At 32.0% G+C, this 20,333-nt stretch overlaps 2 protein-coding genes across 2 annotated transcripts; both read left to right on the top strand.

Moving 5' to 3' along the window:
- Window positions 1–3,196: 3,196 nt before the first annotated feature.
- Window positions 3,197–10,399, top strand: LOC130966805 (uncharacterized). Its single transcript, XM_057891629.1, has 18 exons — window positions 3,197–3,616; window positions 3,867–3,972; window positions 4,183–4,290; window positions 4,788–4,969; window positions 5,315–5,510; window positions 5,716–5,970; window positions 6,321–6,467; window positions 6,734–6,812; window positions 7,218–7,331; window positions 7,453–7,619; window positions 7,831–7,958; window positions 8,187–8,310; window positions 8,408–8,476; window positions 8,549–8,675; window positions 9,035–9,149; window positions 9,297–9,487; window positions 9,578–9,690; window positions 10,020–10,399. The coding sequence occupies exons 1-18, from the start codon at window positions 3,264–3,266 to the stop codon at window positions 10,284–10,286; spliced, it is 2,841 nt and encodes a 946-aa protein (XP_057747612.1). The 5' UTR covers window positions 3,197–3,263; the 3' UTR covers window positions 10,287–10,399.
- Window positions 10,400–12,959: 2,560 nt separating this feature from the next.
- On the top strand, window positions 12,960–17,436 carry LOC130965311 (GTP-binding protein BRASSINAZOLE INSENSITIVE PALE GREEN 2, chloroplastic). The gene is made up of 4 exons (XM_057890068.1): window positions 12,960–13,161; window positions 14,697–15,855; window positions 15,964–16,131; window positions 16,865–17,436. The coding sequence occupies exons 2-4, from the start codon at window positions 14,791–14,793 to the stop codon at window positions 17,240–17,242; spliced, it is 1,611 nt and encodes a 536-aa protein (XP_057746051.1). The 5' UTR covers window positions 12,960–13,161; window positions 14,697–14,790; the 3' UTR covers window positions 17,243–17,436.
- Window positions 17,437–20,333: the final 2,897 nt, after the last annotated feature.

Below are 20,333 nucleotides of genomic sequence, written 5' to 3' on the forward strand. Positions count from 1 at the left end.
ATTGTAATGTTTGAGGTGTGCCACGCTGTCAGTTAACATTCCATCTCAACGAACGTTAGCTAGCTCATCAACTGAGATGACGAAAGGACGAACTCCACCAACACGGTTATCTTTCGGGGACCAAAATGGAAATCGAGTAATTTTTTAGGGACGATTTTGACTATTAACTCAAAAAATTGTAGCTACACATATTTGGTTAAACATATATTTCTACAATTACCAAGTCTTGTTCGATTTCATTAGTGGGTTAAACAGGTTGTCCACTTGTCTCGATTGATTTCGATTCGTTTACTGCTTCTTGTTATGCGGTACAACTATAATATACTATGGATTTTGGAATTAGAATTAGGGTTGAGTTGAAAAAGAAAAGAGATAATACTCAATTTGATCCTGAATTTACATGTAAGCTTCAATTTAGTCCCTAAAATTTTAATTGTCTTTATTTAGTCTCCAAACTTTGCGAACATAACTCATGTTAGTCCTTGAAACAATGTTCTACGTACAAACGTTAACGAAATACCGTCGTAGACAGCCGGATGCTATACTAAACTTTGTAAAATGATATTGTTTTAGTTTTGGCACTCAAATAACCCAAAAACAACATCGTAAGTGGTGTTTATTAAAATTTTACCTAACAAAATAAGTGATACGAGCCCGTTTATGAACTATTTGAATGTCAAAATTAAAACTGCATCATTTTACAAGTTTCAATGTGACATCTGACTATCTATATCAGCTCTTCATTAATGTTTTTGTACTGAAAATCATCTCCGAAATTAATATGAGACACGTTTATAAAGTTTAGGGACTAAATAAAAGTAATTGAAACTTTAAGAACTAAATTAAAACTCGCGTATAAGTTTAGAAACCATTCTCTTTTACTTTGATGAAAATGATACAAAATGTCTAAATTTCAGACGTGTGCACAAATATATGCATAGACCTTACATTTTGGCAATTGAACAGAAGATACTCGGGGGTAATGTTTGGAATATAAGGAAATTGGAATTAATTTGATTTTTAAATTAATTTTCTTTCTTTGGAATATAAAATAAGAACTGATTTAATTTGATTTACATTATAAATTTATAATTAAGATCAAATTGTTTCATTCTTTTAGAGGAATTAATTAGAATTGAAATGATAGTGCGTTGAAAATATTAAAAAAATGTCTTTTTTATCTATTAAATATTAATGTTAAAGAGAAATATTTTGAAAAAAAAAGTTAAAAAGTGAGTCAAATTTTAAAGTGGTTTTTGAAATATATCCATTCACTATAATAATTTTTAAAATTCTAACTGTATTAAATTATTAATTACGTTTTTAAAATTAGCAAAAATACTCTACTATAATTAACATAAAAGATAAATATTTGAAGAGAAAAAGAGAAGATTAAAGTGAGTCAAATTTCAAACTGGTTTTAAAATATCTTTGTTTACTAAAGCAATTCTTTAAATCTCAATTATATTAATTACACTTTTAAAATTAACAAAAATATACTACCTTAATTTAATGCGATGAGTCACTTAATGGAACAAGAACTAAAGTAGAATTTAAAAGAGAGACTACAACTAAAAAAGATACATAAATTAAATTAAATTTTTGTATTGTATTTGGTGTAAAGTATACATGACCGAATTATGTCTCAATATTTTATTTGAGACTTAAATAAGTGAGATTACCAAATTATCCTTGCTAATAAAACCTACCCCTTTCTTCAGTCTCTTAGCTCTCTCTCTTTCTCTCTCTCGTTTCGTGTTGTGCTGCCTTGTCACGCGTTCTTTTTGTCGCGCTCTTTCGAGTTACAGTTCCGCGCCGTGCCGTGTCGTGTCGCCTTCTTCGGATATCGCCGTGTCGTGTTCTTTCTTTCATTACAGTTTCGTGTTGCACTGTGTCACTTTTGTTCGAACCGTACTACTATATTCGAGGTCGTTGTGCCGTCTCTATTTTCTGCTGTGTTCGTGGGCATCGCCTTAGTTCTAATTTTGCATCGCCTCAATCTCTCCTGTTATTTTTCTCTTTTATATTCTGATTTTGAAATTTTCTTGTTATGAGTTAATGAATCTGATTTTGATATATGTTTTTGAAATTGTTGTTTTTGATATTAATGGTGGTGATAGTGGTAAAATTTGGATGTGTGATAGTTAGGTGGAGTGAGAATTTGAAATATAAAATTTTGAATAAAGATATTTTAAGAATAACATATTAAAATTTCAGTTTTTATTTTTAAAAATTTTAATTATTTATGTTTCTACTTTTTAAAAATATTAAAAAAATTAAAATTTTGAAAAAAAAAATATCTGACCACTAAATATAATATTAAGACTCAATTTTCCGGTCTAATATAGTACAATTTTTCTAGTTTCAAAAACAACAGTCGTGTAATTAAAATTTTAAGAATTATTTTAGTATAATATGAGAAGCCACTTTAGGCCTTGAATAATAACTTTCAGCTATTAGCGGGGTGAATTGGAAAATGGATCTTTTTAATTTTTTTTAACATTTAAAAAAATAAAATCTGATTTTTTATTATTAATTTTATAAATAAAATAAAAAATAAATATGAGAGAGAAAATAATAAGAGATGAAATTAAACAATTGTGTTATAAATAGAGAATACAATGACAAACATGGATTCAAAATTTCAAATCAAAATAATTCTTTATAAACCAATTGAATTCTTATTTTACTCAGAAGAATCCAAACTCAATAATGGATTATCAATTCAAATCAAACCAAATGAAAAAGTATTTTATTTTTAATAACAATGGGATGAGATAAATTGTGTTAAATATTTTAAAATATTTTTTATACAAATTTTCAATTTACAGCAATTTAAAAATATGACTTTAAAGCTTATATGTTTTCTTTCTAACCATTAAGAATCAGAATTCATTAGAAATTAATTTTTTATATTTTAAAACAAATAAAAAATAATTTCAATTTTAATAAAACTTTAGTTCTCATATTTATTTTTTTTATAAATCGGATTTCTTTTGTTTGATTTTTAATTTTATTCTCAGTTATAATTTTAAAAATTAAAAAATTCAAAATATCTTTACAAAAACATTCAATTTATTAATCAAAATGATGTATTATTCTAAATTATAATTTAAATTAAAAATAAAATAAAATTCTTTTTTTAATAGAATTAGAATTCTTTTACGGTAAAAAAATCTTTCCAAACACACTGAAATCTAAATTCAAAAAATAAGAAAGGCAGGAAAAGAAGGGGAAGGAGCGAGCTCCGAGCTGTGTATGTGATGGCGACAGAGGGAGGAGAAGCTGCCACGGATAACGAAGTAAATGTTGCTTTCGAAGAAGAAGAGAAGCAAAATCAGACCGAAGTTGATGATGCAGAAGCAGAAGAAGACAATGATAACGATGAAGGAGGAGGAGGAGGAGAAGAAGAAGAAGAAGAAGAGGCCGAGGAGGAGGAGGAGGAGGAGGATGGAGAGGGCGAATACACTTTCAGATTCACCAACGGAATGAGTCATTTGGATTTCGTTCGAAACAACGATTCCGACGTCCAACGTTACCAGCAATTCGAGCTCCTTGAGCATCAAGCTCTCGCTGATAGAAAGCGCAAAGCCCTTTCACTTTCAGATTCTCATCAGTAATATTCTTCTTCTCTTATCAATTCTATTTTATAGTTGCTTCCTTTCAGTTACGTTCTGTAAAATTTCATGTTCTAGTTATGTTTTCTGTATAGTGGATTAATTAAGTGTTTAAAATGTTCCGGCTGCGTTTGGATAAACTGAATGTTTTCTTATTTTTATGGACCATGCATTAGTAAGCTATTATGGATGTTGAAAAGTGTTTAAGATGTATCTGGTCATTGTGCTGTTGGATTTGTCTGCATGCAGGGAAGAGACTCCTTCAAAGAAGGCGAGGGAAGATGATAATCCTGGGGCAACCATGGCTGAGATAATGGAAGCAATGAATTTTGGCGCACGCAGGAGATCAAGAAAGGTATGGATATGTACATCATTGGTTTCTCAATAGTTTACTCTTTTCTGTTAATATTTTTCTCCCTTATTTTGATCAATGATTGTCCTTGAAATGATGTAGATGAATGATTTTAAGCATTTTCAGTTACAACCCATGGATGGTACAAGCTGCTTTTAGCTTTTTGTATAACTTGCATCTCATTCTTCACAATTATTCATCTGACTGATGCAGCAAAAGAAAAGAGGTAGGCGAAAAGGATCAAGGAATAAGCTAAACCCACAGATAACAAGAATGCTCGGTGATGCGACGCTTCACTACGTTTGTCGCCGTTATGACCAGGTACATTGTTCTGTCATGTTGCAATCTTTGGCCTCTGGCATTGGAGATGTTTAATTCCTGTCTGTCACAGTTCTAAAGTATATTGAGTGAAAAGTTAGAGGATAAATAAGTTTTTTACTAACTTGATTCATATCTTTCATGAGGATGGTTTTCTGCCATACACCTTCAGATAGATTCTACAACTTAGAGGATGTAGTAACCTGATGCAACTTGGTGCAGTAGATGCTTCTGTATTTCTCTTTTATGATAACTAGTTGAGATAGGGCTAAAAAATTAATATACAAGAAGGAGCATTCATACTTAATTACTTCAGATCTGGCTTCAAAATTACACTACTTTACCAATATACGAGTTGTCTACGATTGAAAAGCTGAAAAGGTTGGAAGTTGCAATTTGTCACAAAAGCCGGATGTTAACATTTTCTTTTTTGGATCTCTCTCCTGCATGCTCTCTTCGTCTATTCCTTTTTCTTTAGATTTTTTGTTGGCTTTTTGCAGGCTATAGCTGTCTCACATGAAGTTATTAGGCTGGCACCAAATGTGGCTGATTCGTATCACACCCTTGGACTTGTCTATTATGACCTTGAGGATTACAAAAGGGCGATGGATTTTTACATGATTGCTGCTCATTTGACTCCTAAAGATTCATCCCGTTGGAAAATGCTTTATGACTGGTCCAGGTGAGATGGTTTATTATTTTGTTGCATCTTCATTCTTAATTAGTTATGCTTCCGGAACTATTCAGCTGCATGAATTTTCATTCCCACTTGAATCATGAAAGTGATTAGAATTTCATCTACTAATATGTCCACATAATAAATAACCTGTGCAGGCAAAATAATAATGGGGAAAATGGTTCATAATTAACTCAATTTTCCATTTCAAAATATCCCTTTATTAGTTTTACCTCATTGGAGTTTGTCACCTTTTAAAAGTACCTGAATCAATGTATTCATTTTTAAAATGCTTTTCTTTTCGAAGAGAAGAAGTTTAATTACTGAATTGAGAACCTTTTCCAACTGCAGAGAACAAGGTGATATTGGTCAAGCCAGTTACTGCCTTTCCAAAGCGATAACAGCAGATCCCAAGGACGAGAGTCTTAGGAAAGAACGTGCAATGTTTTATGTTGAGCTTGGAGATTATCAAAAAGCTGCTGCTGCATATGAGCAAGTACATCACCTTTGTCCTGAGAATGTTGAAGCACTAACAGAAGCAGCTAAGGTTTGTCTTTAGCTCTGTTTATCTGAGTCAGAGATGCTGCTTATTTTGTTGCCACTCTATATTGTTAACAACAGTGATTCTTCCTCTTACTCACTGAGATTATGATCTTTACTTTTCATTATTTGATCACATCTGATTTTGACCCAATTATTTATTTAGAAGTTGACTTTCATTGTTGAATTTATCTTTTACTGCTTTCTTTTAGTGCTACAAAAAATGTGGTCAAGTAGCCTGTTCAATCGAAATTCTTGAAGATTATCTAAGCAGTCAACCAGACAAAGCTCATGCAAGCTTAGTTGACCTATTGGCTACTATATACATGGAAACTAAGGCACATGACAGAGCTCTTCAGCATATTGAGCATGTTCGAATAGTAAATTCAGGGGAAGAAATGCCTTTGAACCTGAAAATTAAGTCTGGAATCTGCCATGCTCATCTTGGAAACATGGAGAGGGCTCAGGTGAGTATGTAATCTTACACGCTTGAACCTCAGAATATCATAGGTCTTAGATGGCAAGTAATCATGGTATCTATTACTGGGTGTTGAGATTCCTTTATGATATCTCCATGTATTGTACACTTATTTGAATTTTTACAAAAGAGAAATGCGTGTAGTTTTTTGCTGAATTTCCTATATTGTGGGGGATTATTGTCATGTTAAGAATTTTTTTTTTATTTACACATTAGATATCTAAATCCTCTGTTATATCATCATTATGTGGAGTTTAGGGAATCTATGGAAAGATATAAAGCTTCCCTTTGTTTCTGCATTATTTGTATGCTATAATCAGCATTTTACATGATTAACAGGCTTGCTTCAGTGACATAAAACCAGAGAATGCAATTGAACATGTTGAGTTGGTCACAGCGGCTGCAGACTCCTTAATGGAACTTGAGCATTATGACTCCGCATTGAGTTATTATTTGATGCTGGAAGGCAATGGTGGAAATGAACATGTATGGTAACTTGTTCCTGTCTATTGCTGTATTGCAGCACTCTGTCACTTTTATAGTGGTATTTTACTATTTTTCTTTAGTGGTTGACTTGCCCTTTACAAGTCATACAATCTGATATTGAGCTCTACATATAAATCTTTCAAAGAAAGTATACAAGAAACTCTATCCTTTTTCTCTCTTCTCCCCCAAAAGTCCTGTTTCTCTCTTCTCCCCAAAAAGTAATTTTAATCTGTGTCATATTGCATATACCTTTTTCTTGTTTGCAGGGTCTTCTGTATCTGAAAATTGCTAGGTGTTATCTATCCTTGAAAGAAAGGTTACAAGCAATTCACTTTTTTACCAAAGGCAAGCTTTCATTTTTGTTAAGTGTGTATTCAGGAAAATGATAATTTATTAGAACCACTTATGTCTACCTTTTTTATTGCATGGATTGAAATACTGGATAATCTGTTTTGTTAGTTTCTAGAATGAATGTTGCCAACAATATCAAGTTTAGCTACAATTATTTTTCTCTTGGGAGGTTTGCTAAGCATCTTAGATTCAAGTTTGGCATATTTGTCACATCCAATGCTGAGTTAGAGTTAATAATTGATTTGGGTTACTATAAGAGCATATTTTGAGCTTAAATATTTACATTACATTTTTTTAACAAGTGCTGGTGATATTAAAGTTCATAAGTTTTTCTTTTACTATTGATTGCATTTTGATATTCATGTTTCTCTGTTGCTGAACAACCTTTTATTATTATAGCCCTAGAAACACTACAAGATGATGTTGATGCACGCATTACGTTGGCTTCCCTTTTGATTGAAGAAGGGAAAGAAGATGAAGCCATTTCTTTGCTTTCTCCTCCAAAGGATTCTGGTAAATACCATGAACTCTTCTTTTTTTGCTTTCTCCCCCAACCCCCCACCCCACACCACCACCACCACCCCCTCCCTTTGTCTCTTTTTCTCTGAAAGATTTTAACATGTGATACTTGCAGACTCTGCTGAAGCACATTCTGTAAAGCCAAATAAATGGTGGGTTAATGAAAGGATAAAACTGAAGCTTTGCAATATATATTGGAATAAAGGGTTGCTAGATGATTTTGTGGATGCAATTTTTCCTATGATACGTGAATCATTGTACGTCGCAACCCTTCGACAGAGGGTAATTTTTTATAAGATATTTTCTTAAAATCTTTCTCGCATGTGCATGCAATAGAAATATTTGACTTGACCTATTTTGGCATGCCATTTTCTACTTGTTCTTATACATTGTTCTATGCCAAGATATAGCCTCCTCCTGATGTTATAATCTATCTAATTTATTTTCATCTAAAATGACAGTCAATATTTGTCATGGTCGGTTCTCACTGTAGGGTAAATCGAAAAAACGCCTCTCTACACGAGACCTGGTTGAAAGGGTTAGGGTAATGAATGCTCCAGAAAAGGATAATGTATTTCAAGGATTCAGGCCTATAGCTACTCCTTCTGATAGGTCTGACCGGTGAGTATTTTGCCTCCTTTTGTTTTTGTGTAGAGGATCCTGTTCCCCCAATTTGTATTTCCTCTGATCCCCCAATTTGTATTTCCTTCTCCTCATCTTAATGAAATTCTTTTCTTTTATCCCGAAAAAAAGTGTTATATGCTTATTTCTATGATAGTGTAAACAATGGATAGTTGTAAACTTAACTTCCTTGCTAAAGAACTTCTACTCTTGTTTAAATAAATTCAGGTGGAAAGCTTCCAGGGCAAAACGATCACTTCAAAAGAAGGAAATTGAGAAGGAGAAAAAGAAAGCTGAGGCATTGGCCGCTGGAATTGACTGGCTGAGCGATGATTCAGATATTGAACCTCAGGTGATCAGTTCTGTGATAGCTAATCTTGCCTCTAGAACAAACAAGTTGAGCAATAATGTAATAACCGCCTTCTGTATTATGCATGGAATGTTTCCAGAGAGTACGCAAAGAACCTCCATTATGTAATCTTCTCAAGGATGAAGAGCATCACCAGCTAATAATTAATGTTAGTACTTTTATCTCTTTTTATCTCTATGCTTTTCTCCATACTATCTGACCTATTAATTCTTTTGTACAGTTGTGCAAGGCATTAGCTTCCTTACAAAGGTATTGGGAAGCATTGGAGATTATAAATATTACTCTCAGATTGACTCATTCTGCACTTTCTGCTGACAAGAAAGAGGAACTTCGATCTCTTGGAGCTCGTAACTCCTGAGCCCCAACTACGTGTATTTCTTGTAGCTTAGTTATTTGCTTCCTACTTTTCTGCTTGCAAGAAATAAAATTGAAAAGTGAAAGAATTTTATTGGGATTTAGATCCTCTGACGTGAGGGATGTTATAGAGTTAGAAGTGACAGATCAATCACATTTGGACCAATTACATGTATCTTTACTTTAGAGGATCATATTTGCTTTTACTGCTCGTTTATTATTGTTACTCTCCCCTTTATGTTTAGGTATTTCTGTGTTGAAGCTCACAATATAGAGGTCTTTTAAAGAGAGTGAAAGTTAATATGTAGTTATTTTGTTTTTTGCTAATAAAGTAAATTTTTGTTCTTCACAGAAATGGCATACAACACCACGGATCCTAAGCATGGGTTTGATTGTGTAAAATACATTGTTCAGCAACATCCGTACAGTGTTGCTGCTTGGAATTGCTACTACAAGGTTATGTCTAGGTAAATTTGTGAATGCAAAGATCCCCGATTTCTTCGTAAAACATTAGGTTGCCTCATATTCTGTAACAGTAGGAATAGATTGATGACCTATGGACACGCATTAGTTTTCCCTAACATTTCATTTATTTGTTTTCTCCTGTCTGGTAGATTGGAAAATCGAGATACAAGACACTCCAAGTTTATACTTAATATGCAAGGAAAGTTCGTGGATTGTGTACCTCCTATTCTCATTTCTGCTAATCAGTATACTATAATTAGCCATCACCAAGATGCTGCAAGGAAATACTTAGAAGCTTATAAACTTCTGCCAGAGAATCCCTTGGTTAATCTTTGCGTTGGTATGTTCTTTTATTTTGTGCTGCATCTGGGTAGTGCTTGCTTAGGCCAAGAATGAGCTATTGAACTCATTCCTTCAAAATGTTCTTCAGGAACTGCCTTGATCAACCTAGCATTGGGTTTAAGACTTCAAAATAAGCATCAGTGTGTTGTACAAGGTTTAGCGTTCCTCTATAACAATTTAAGGATCTGCGACAACAGCCAGGTTTGTGCCACACTGCATCTCTTAAATTTCCTTGTTCCCATGTAAGAAGAAAAATACCTTGTTAATAAAAATCACAAAACCAAAGGTTAGCTTTATTTGTATCCAGTGCAAAAATTTGATTATAGTTTTGCTGTGGACATCTATCTAGACCTTGTTAAGGTTGGAGCCTCAGGCACGAGTCATCTTTTGAATTCAATTTTTTTTTTTTTTCTGGCTGTAAAATCATGAAGGGCTGAAATGACTGGTTTTTCTTCTGACATGAGTTATTATTTTTTAAATCTATAAATTGATGCAATACTAATAAGCAAGAAATTGTTGAGGTTTTGCAGGAATCATTGTACAACATAGCTAGGGCGTTCCATCATGTTGGTCTTGTAACTTTGGCAGCTTTCTATTATGAGAAAGTGCTTGCTATTCGTGAGAAGGACTATCCCATTCCAAAACTTCTCAATGAAACACCGGATATTGCTGAAAATCATAAACCCGGTTACTGTGATCTTCGCAGAGAGGCTGCTCACAATCTGCACCTGATCTACAAGAAGAGTGGAGCTCTTGATCTTGCTAGACAAGTTCTAAAAGATCATTGCACCTTCTGAGCTTATGTTGACATTTCTTCTTGTGTATATATATATACGGATGATATTATTTAAACTATTTATAGTATTTATATGCAATGATAGTAGCAACTTATTCGTTTATTTTTACTCATTCAGTGGACCAAATTTTACTAATTTATATCGCTCAATTTTTTTTCTAAAACACCCAAACAAGCCCTTAAGCCTTACACCAAGGAAGTTAACAAAATATTCAAATTGATTCATGTTAGTATCTTTTAAGAAATCAAATTGATGAACATATAATTTTTCAGGAATCAATTTCCATCAAATTCAACTATTCCTCACAATGTGTTAGTTAAGGTGGTACGCAATAACACTTGTGAGGAGACTGCACAAATCTTGTGCGCTCTCAGTTTAATGAGCATTAATTTTGTGCGCAAGATGAAGGAATTTCATTATTTTGTAGTTAAATAAATAAGAAAAAAACCTTCATAACTCTTATTGGCAATAACTCTTATTGGCACTTACTCAAATGAAGATGCTAAAAATATTTTACGAAGACTCTTGTGTTAAAAGTGTATTTTATTTTTTTAGCCACACTTTAAAAAAAATAACACTTCTGTAACATATCAAAATCAAATCATACAATTCATGATCTAATGGTAAAAAAGAAACATTTTCGTATGAAAACAATTGTAAAATCTTCATGGTAGTATCCACCAATCTTATTTGCTAATACTTTTTTGAGTAAAGTTGAACCTTAAATTTGTTTTCTTGTCGAAATAATCACTTAGCTTAAATTTGTTTGTTGTTGAAAATCGTCACTGAATTTGTTAGTGATTGAACCTTGAATTTTTTGCCGTCTTCCTGAATAATTACCTAGTTACATTTTTTTTGCTAAAAAACATCGGCAAGTTTAATTTGTTACTGATTATCATCAAATTTGTTATTATCTTACTCTTACTTAGCTAAGTTTTTTTGTTGTTGAAAATTATCATAGTTGAATATTTTGTTTCTAAAAGAATTAATACTTGATTGTTATTAATATGTGTGTGAAGACATACATTTTAACTTATAATTTTAATTTTATTTTTATAATTTTATAATTTTATTTAGATTTAATTACTCTATTAGTCTCTATAGTTTTATTAAATTTTTAATTAGATTTCTACAATTTTTTTTTTCAATTGGATCCCTAGACTGCTTTTAATTTTATAATTAGATCTTTTTTAGTGTAAAAAATAGAGGCCTGCTACACATACAAGTCCTTTTGGCTTACAAGTCTTACAAGTTGGTACAAGCCCAACAAAAAACACGCATTACACTCCCACATTCAAGAGTAAATAAACGCACGTTATTCAAACAATTCCTGTTTCCAAAGCGCGCTACTCACCATGCATTATAAACAACTCTTCTTCTTCCTCAATGAAAACGAGTTTCTGCCAAATTTAAAGATAATGAAACTTCAGAAATACACTCAAACGATTACAGAAATACACCCAAAAGATTACAGAAATACACCCAAATGTTACAGGAATTCACCCAAACGATTATAGAAATACACCAAACGATTATAGAAATACACCCAAAGGATTACAAAAACTACACCTAAATGATTTAACAAATACACCCAAAATTCGTTGAAGTACACCTTATGCATAATTCAAAACTCTTTCTCTTTCTCCTCCTCATCTTCTGCTACTTCTTCTTCTTCAAAAATGATTTCAGAACTTGATGTCAAAAAATAATGGAAATTGAAAATAACAAAGAAAGAAAACAGAGAGAAAAGAACGTAAATGAAGAAGGAGAAAGAGAAGGCAAAAAACGAAAGAAAAGAAGAAGAAGAAGAGAAGGAAGAAGAACGTGCAGCAAGGTGCAGTGAAAACGTGCAGTAACGGTTGAAGAAGGAGAAAGAGAAGACAAGAAATGAAAGAAAAGAAGAAGAAGAAGAGGAAGAGGAAGAAGAACGTGCAGTAAGAAGAAGAAGAAGGTGCAGTGAAAACGTGGAGTAATGGTTGAAGAAGGAGAAAAAGAAGGCAAGAAACGAAAGAAAAGAAGAAGAAGAGGAAGAAGAACGTGCGGAAGAAGAAGAAAAAGGTGCACTTGTAAATACTTGTATAAAAAAACGCTTGTACGTGGAGAATTTCTCTAAAAAATATTAGAGTTAATTGAATATTTTTTTGCAAATTGAAAATATTTATAATTAAAAAACTAATTAGATCTTTAACCACATGTATTTAGGAGAAATATTATGTTAATTTTAACGTTTTTGACATGAAAAGACTTAATTACAAAATTAAAATTTGTCTAGGGATCCAATTGAAAATAAAAAACTATAAAGACCTAATTGAAAATTTGACAAAATTATAGGGATTATGTCTAAATCAATCAAGCGAGCCAATAACTCATCGATTGAACTAGTAACACGATGATCCGGTCAAATCAAATACCGGTTCGATTTTGATAACTATACTGGTAAGTGCAGGGTGTTCTGAAACCGGACCAGATCGGTCGGTCAGACTGGCCCGACTGCAAACTGGAGACATTAACGGTTTGTTTTATTGATGAAAACCGCCAATTCAAAAATGGAATCAAACCTCTGAACCGGCCGGTCGGACCGGACCGGAAACAGGCAGGTTTGTAGAAAACGACGCCGTGTCTCCTCTTAAAGGGCAAAAAAAAAAGGTTGAGCGCATAACAAGGGAAAAACTCTAGCCTCACCCCCGCTGAAAGGAGGAGCCGTGTTTGCCGCCGTCCGTCGCATTCAGGGGCGTGTCTCCTCGTGTCTTCGTGCGTCGCAGGCGTTCAAGTCTTCATCTGTTCGCAATCATCAGTCGCTGGCTCGCAGGTTCTTCCTCGAGCTCGGCGTCCGTTGTCTTCGTCTGTCGCCGCCCGTCCTCCTCTGCGATCGAAGGTCAGTGACTCAGAGCTCACTTGTTCTTCGTTTTTGTGTGTTTTTATTGGGATGATTATCTGATTAATGATTATCGAGTAGTTCTCTGCTACTTTTTTGTGTTTTCTACTTTTCTGTTTTGTGATTTTTTGGATAGTGATGAGCTGCTGCCTGTGTAATGTAGCCTGCTTTGTGTTTTACTGTTTTTGTGAGTTAATTATGTTTAGATTGTGAGTTTGTGACTGTCTTAAACTCTTAATGATTTATTGATTTCAGTTATGGATAATATTTTCACAAAATGACCTTTTGCTTTCAGAAATTATACACTAAATCACTAATACCACATAATATTTTTCTGTTACCTTTGTAAGAACTTAAAAATTTTACTCAAATGCATCATTGTTATTCTGTGATGCTTACGATCCCTCACTAGTTGCTCGTAGAATTGCGGTGTCTGGTTGATGGTGCTGATGAATACTTGCAGCTTCTTGACACAGTCAGCACTACAATGCAAGCTTTTTGTAACATGCCAGAAAGATTTGCTTATGGGAGTTAGATATAGGATAGATAGCTGGTTAAATCTAGAAGGGTCAATTAGAGGATCTATATTATGAAAACTAAACTAGATTTGGACTCCGGTTTTTTGCTTGTTTTGAATCATTCATTCCTAGCATTTATTCTATGATATCCCTTATGTACAAAAACTACAAAATTAATGCTACAGCGGGTGAAATTAGTGAATACAATGCAATATCTTAAATCATACAAATGGTTTATTAAACAACTAGCATCATAGGAAAAGAGATGAATAAGTGTACTACAAGTCTACAACACTTTTAAAGAGAAAGTATAGGGAGACAATGAGTTTAGTGTACAATGTTTATTTATTATTTTGTTATAAAAATGGTTTTTTGGTTGAATTACGGTTGAATTGGTTAGACCGATAAACTAATAAACCGATAGTTAAAGTGGTTTGATGACCGGTCTGGTTTTTAGAACCTTTTGCCTTTAGTATCAAAACTAAATTCTTTTTAAAATGTTATTGACGAGTTCTCCTTCTTCGGAGCAGCCGCCACAACTACCTCCATTTTCAAGTTCGACTCTCACTGCCACTGGTTACCAACCTCCTCAATACAGCTTCCCCCGTTGCTCCCTCTTCTTCATTGCAGCATAACCAGTTTTCTATAATAGCCACAACCATCCCAAGAGGACCAAGCAAGGGGCCTCTAGTACTAGAGAAAACACCCGAGAACAACAGAGTGCTTACAAGGTGTTTGATGAAATGCGTACTCTAAATTGTGTAATTTTATTGCTCATATAGTCATATTTGTGGTTTCCTAAGTGTGTCGAGTACGAGTGTGATTATGAAGCTTGCAGTAGTTAAATAGCATATAGCAATACAGCATAGTAGTTGGTTAATAGGCAAGTTCCAATTTCCCAAGTGCTTAAACTCTTCTTTGGATTCAGACCGAACATTTAAAAATGCTGCTAGCTCGAAAGCTATCTCCTTCAAAGCTTAAGCCACTCTTTTATTTATCACTCCTTCCTGAGTGCAGAAACCTTGCCCACTCAAAGCTCTCTTCAGTTTTGGTAGCACACTCAAAATTCCAGATACAAAACTGCCCAAAGTTTTCGCCACAACCCACAATTATGATTAGGTTGTTCTCTTCACAGCCTGGAGATTCAGCTTTGAAACAAAATTTGCCTATCTCGCGTGACGGTAATTATGATGAAGGGACATCCCCATCTGTTGTTTGCCCTGGCTGTGGTGTTTATATGCAGGATTCCAACCCTAAGCACCCTGGGTATTTTATTAAACCCTCTGAAAAGGACCTGAACTATAAATTGTTTAACAATCTTGAACCTGTTGCAGAAGAGCCTGAGTTCTCCAATTCTGTTAAAAGAGGGATTGTTATTGAACCTGAAAAGCTTAATGATGATGATGCAAACTTGATCAAGAAACCAGAGAAGCCAGTGGTATGTGCACGCTGCCATTCGTTGAGGCACTATGGGAAAGTAAAGGACCCAACAGTAGAGAACTTGTTACCGGATTTCGACTTTGATTATACGGTGGGAAGGAAGTTAGCATCAACATCAGGGACCCGATCAGTGGTGCTGATGGTTGTGGATGCAGTGGATTTTGATGGATCATTTCCACGGAAGGTTGCAAAATTGTTGTCTAAGACAATTGAGGATCATTCCGCTGCATGGAAGCAAGGCAAGTCAGGGAATGTGCCAAGAGTGGTACTTGTGGTGACAAAGATTGACTTGTTGCCTAGCTCATTGTCACCAACAACATTGGAGTATTGGATTAGGCAAAGAGCGAGAGAGGGTGGAATTAACAAGATTACTAGTTTGCACATGGTGAGTTCACTGCGGGATTGGGGACTGAAGAACCTAGTCGACGATATAGTTGCACTAGCTGGGCCTAGAGGGAATGTCTGGGCTGTTGGGGCACAGAATGCAGGAAAGAGTACATTAATAAACTCAATAGGGAAGTATGTTGGGGGGAACATTACACATCTGACAGAAGCACCTGTGCCAGGGACGACACTCGGCATTCTCAGAGTGGAGGGTGTCCTTCCAAGGCAGGCAAAATTATTCGATACACCTGGCCTTCTTCATCCTCACCAGATCACAACACGGTTGACGAGGGAAGAGCAAAAGCTTGTTAACATGGGCAAGGAGTTGAAACCTAGGACATATAGAGTTAAGGTGAGTGCACTGAGATGCTAATTCTTGGTACTGAATTTCTTATATGCATTGCCAGTTTGCACTGTGACTATTTTTTAAAGATAAAATAAATATTTGTTATTGTGGCAGGTTGGTCATTCTATTCACATAGCTGGTCTAATGAGGTTGGATATTGAAGAAACATCCCTAGATACTATTTATGTCACAGTGTGGGCATCTCCTTATCTTCCACTGCATATGGGTAAAATAGAAAATGCACCCAAAATATTCCAAGACCATTTTGGCTGCCAGCTACAGGTATTCACTTTGCTCTTGTTTATTCAATAAAAATTACACCACCACCACCACCACAACAACAACAAATTCTTATTTATTCCTCTAGGTGAGAGACTACTTATTCAATGAGATTAATTTTGATATAGTCTCGGTGTAAAATATTCTACACTATCAACAAATCTTATACTCCTTTCATTCCTTTTAATGTATCCAAAATACATTGATCTAAAAATATAGCAAATGGTGATAATGGCGAATAAAAGGAACTATGATAGATATTGTATCCACATACAATTTGTATCCACCAGATAACTACAATTCGTTTCCAAATACATTATGCACTAAAACATGAGAGCAACAAAACGTTTGGTACATTGTTAGATCAAGGAATTATCCAGATACATCTGTAGAAGGATGTGCCAAAAACTGATAATGGCAGATATAAGGGGATTAGGGGAATTTGTTATAATACCACAGGACTTTATTTAATCCATCATGATATATATATATATATATATATATATACATACACACACACACAAAATCAGCTATTAAATCAACCACCTGTATAGAATATATGTTGAAATACAAAATATACATTAAAAATGAGTTAAATAACACATGTATTATGCACAGACACAGCGGATGAATCGGTAGCTGATTTTTTTTGTGTGCGCATATTTCATTGTGGCATGAATGATATTGCATTAAATTTTCCTCGTCTGTAACACCATTTTGAACTGTTCTTTGCCAGCCTCCAATTGGAGAGAAACGAGTTCAAGAGCTTGGGAATTGGGTGAGAAGGGAGTTCCATGTTAGTGGGAACAGTTGGGGGTCAAGTTCTGTAGACATTGCTGCTTCTGGGCTTGGTTGGTTTGCCATTGGACTCAAAGGAGATGCAGTTTTAAGTGCTTGGACATATGAAGGTGTTGATGTTATTCTTCGTAATTCTTTATTACCTTACAGATCACACACCTTTGAAGTTGCTGGATTCACAGTTTCCAAGATTGTGTCTCAGTCTGACAGAGTTCTAAATAAGTCACATCAAAGAAGTGATAAAAAAGCCAAAGGGGTTGACTCAAAAGCACCATTATCGAGTGATCTTGACTCATCAATGTTGACATCTAACTGAAGCATGTAACACTGGTTATCACAGTAATGTGACAATGAAAAAAGTGATTTTGACTTTTTTTGGATACATCTAAAAATTAATGTATTTGTATTTAATTTTTATCCAGTATTAATCCATGATTGTACCCAAAAAAAAAAAAAAATAGTTAAAATGACAATTATTGTAAACTGGAAATAAAAATAGAAATAGAAATTGATTACTACAATGAGCTCCATGAGCTAAACGATAATTTAGTTTTGTTTAAAAATATTTCGTTTGACTTGGTATATCTTTTGGCTTATATCTGATTCATTACATGTATATTTACTAATTTATCAATATCATAATCATCATATAAATAAAGAGGATATTGAGTAACTAAGTTGGGTTGGTTTAATGATTAACTCACTAGTCCGTTTAAACAAGTGTCGAAAGTTCGAAAATCTTGTGCATACAGTAGCTCATTGGTCAGCGACAAATCTTTAAATAGAGTTCTGATTTATGACGGATTAGTCCTTAATTTCTCGGATTGGGAGATACTATAAAAAAATATTGAATTGACTTTAAGAACCTTGGATATGAATAAATGGCCAGAAGGATGGTTAAACTTTTAACATCATCATTATAATTAATTTTAATTGAAAACTGGTTTTTATGTCGATTTGTCTTTTAGATATTTGAAAAAAAAGCTTTGTACAATGTAATCAATACTACAAAAAGTATGAGTTATTATTTTATAGAGTACAAAAAGAGGGAAGAGAGAAGTTTAGAACCAAATACTAATACTAGTAATTAGTAGTATACGAATTGTTATGTGCAATAAAGATAACTACTTCTTTTCTTTTTCTTTTTTTTTTTCCATTAAATGGATATATTTGCAAGTCACAGAAAAAACTTTGGAACGTTTTCTTTTTCTTTTCTTTTTTACACTTTTATACTTTTTAATTTATAATCAACCATTTGTAATTGTACTACATGGTAAGTGCTTCGATAAACCCCTTTAAAGTTTAAAGACTAAAAAATCTCTTGACAATGGATTACAATTATAACATAAAGGCCTATTCCATAAGTGTTATGTGCAATGCTTGTTGGAATCAGCAACGTTTATTTATGTTGCTAATTTTCTGTGAAGTGAATTTCTTAGTATCTTGAGTGAATATTAGTTGGATAAATTCTTCTCAACTATGTTATGGTCCATACTTCTTGTTTTTAAAATATTCTTTGCTTTTTAAATATTATTTTCTTAAAAGGAAAAAGAAAAGAAAAGAAATGTACATATACTTTGTTTAGTATTTTTTAAAAGTATTTTTGTTAAGACTTTCAATGTAAAAGGATTTTATTAAAAAAAATAAAGTTTTACTGTATCTATAATGTATTTATTAAACAAGTTTTAAAAATTCAACTGAAATAATTAATAACGGTGTTAGCAGAATCAAACAACAGAAATTGTAATAGGCTAGCCAACTTATTAGTTAGATAAATTAGATGAGATTGGCATTTAGGATAGAATATTGATCGGAAGTTTTAATGTATTTTCCTAATATTTAAATAAATAAAATTTTAAATATATATTTTTTAAAATATAAAAACAAACATTTTTTATTTAATAATTAAGAAAACAATTAAAAATATTTTTTTTTTCAGATTAATCCATAAAAAGAGACATATTAGACCTTGTTATGCTTGATAATTTCTCATATTAGTCTGAAATTTTGGTGGCCGGAAAATTTATCCGTGGAGGATGGTAGTTGTTTGTTTTGTTTTTTGTTTTTTTGTTTTTTTTTTTAATGTTAGCAAAATCCTTTTGAAATAGGGTATTCAAAATATTTTCAAGGTATACTATATACACTATATTATAGTATAAAGTATTATTTTAATCCTAATATTTGAACTAACTCTTAATTCTGTTTTTAGCATTTAATGTGTTATATTTTTATCTTAAATATTTTATTTTATTCAATTTGTTTTGTCAAAATTAATTTATTCCCTTCTATTATTATTATCATTAATATTTTCTTTTAATTAATAAAAATATTATAGTTGTAGTAGTAATAGTGGTGATTGTAAATTTGTAATGATTTAAGAGTGATAAATAAATAAAAAAGATAATAATAAAAAATGATATTAAAAAAAATAATTTAGACAAAATGAAAAAAGAAGAAAATAAAATATTGGAAATAAAATATAATATTTTAAATATAAAATTAATACTTAATTAGTATATTTAAAATTAAAATAATATTGTACCTCGAGTATATCCAAAATAAGCATAATAACTTTGTGAACATTGAATCTGTTTTTTATAAACTATTGAATTTTATTAAATAAAAATTAAACGTGGTCTTAAAAGAAGAGAATTGATGAATTGTTAATAATACATTAATACATCAATAAGTAATTTAAAAATAATATTATATATCCAAGTCTTTTTATGAAGTAAATTAAACAATAAAATTTGGAATAATATTAACCATAACTAATTTTTGTTGTGTTAGACTAATTTAATTGAATTTGATTAACAAAAAGACTTAAATTGTAGTATTATTCATCTTTTAATATATTAATATATATAATTTATTATTTTTAAATAAATAAATAAATAACATATAGATGCACAAAAATATAAATTATTTATGCACTAAAATTTCTATAATATTAGAAATTGATATTAAAATAGTATTTTAAATTATGATATAAAAATATAAAATAATTAATTTTATTTTATATTATTTGACAAATAATTAAATTATTTTAATAAAAATTTATTAAGTAATTAATTTTATTAAAAATATTATTATATAATATAACTTTTTATCATTAAAAAGTGACGTAATCATTTATGAAAATACTGTTTTTCTAAAATAAATTGAAAAAAAATAAAAACTCAATATTTCAATGTATTATATATAATATTTTAAATAAATTTTTATAAATATTTTGATAAAAAATTATATATTATAATATTGTTTTTAACAAAAATAGTTAGTTAAAATTTTTTTAATAAAATAATTTAATCTTTTTAGATAATATAAAATTAAATTTAAATATTTTATATTTTTATATTATAATTTAAAATATTATTTTAATATAAATTTTAAATATTATAAAAATT

This window comes from Arachis stenosperma, chromosome 3 (genome assembly GCF_014773155.1).
Source record: "Arachis stenosperma cultivar V10309 chromosome 3, arast.V10309.gnm1.PFL2, whole genome shotgun sequence".
Lineage (NCBI taxonomy): Eukaryota > Viridiplantae > Streptophyta > Magnoliopsida > Fabales > Fabaceae > Arachis > Arachis stenosperma.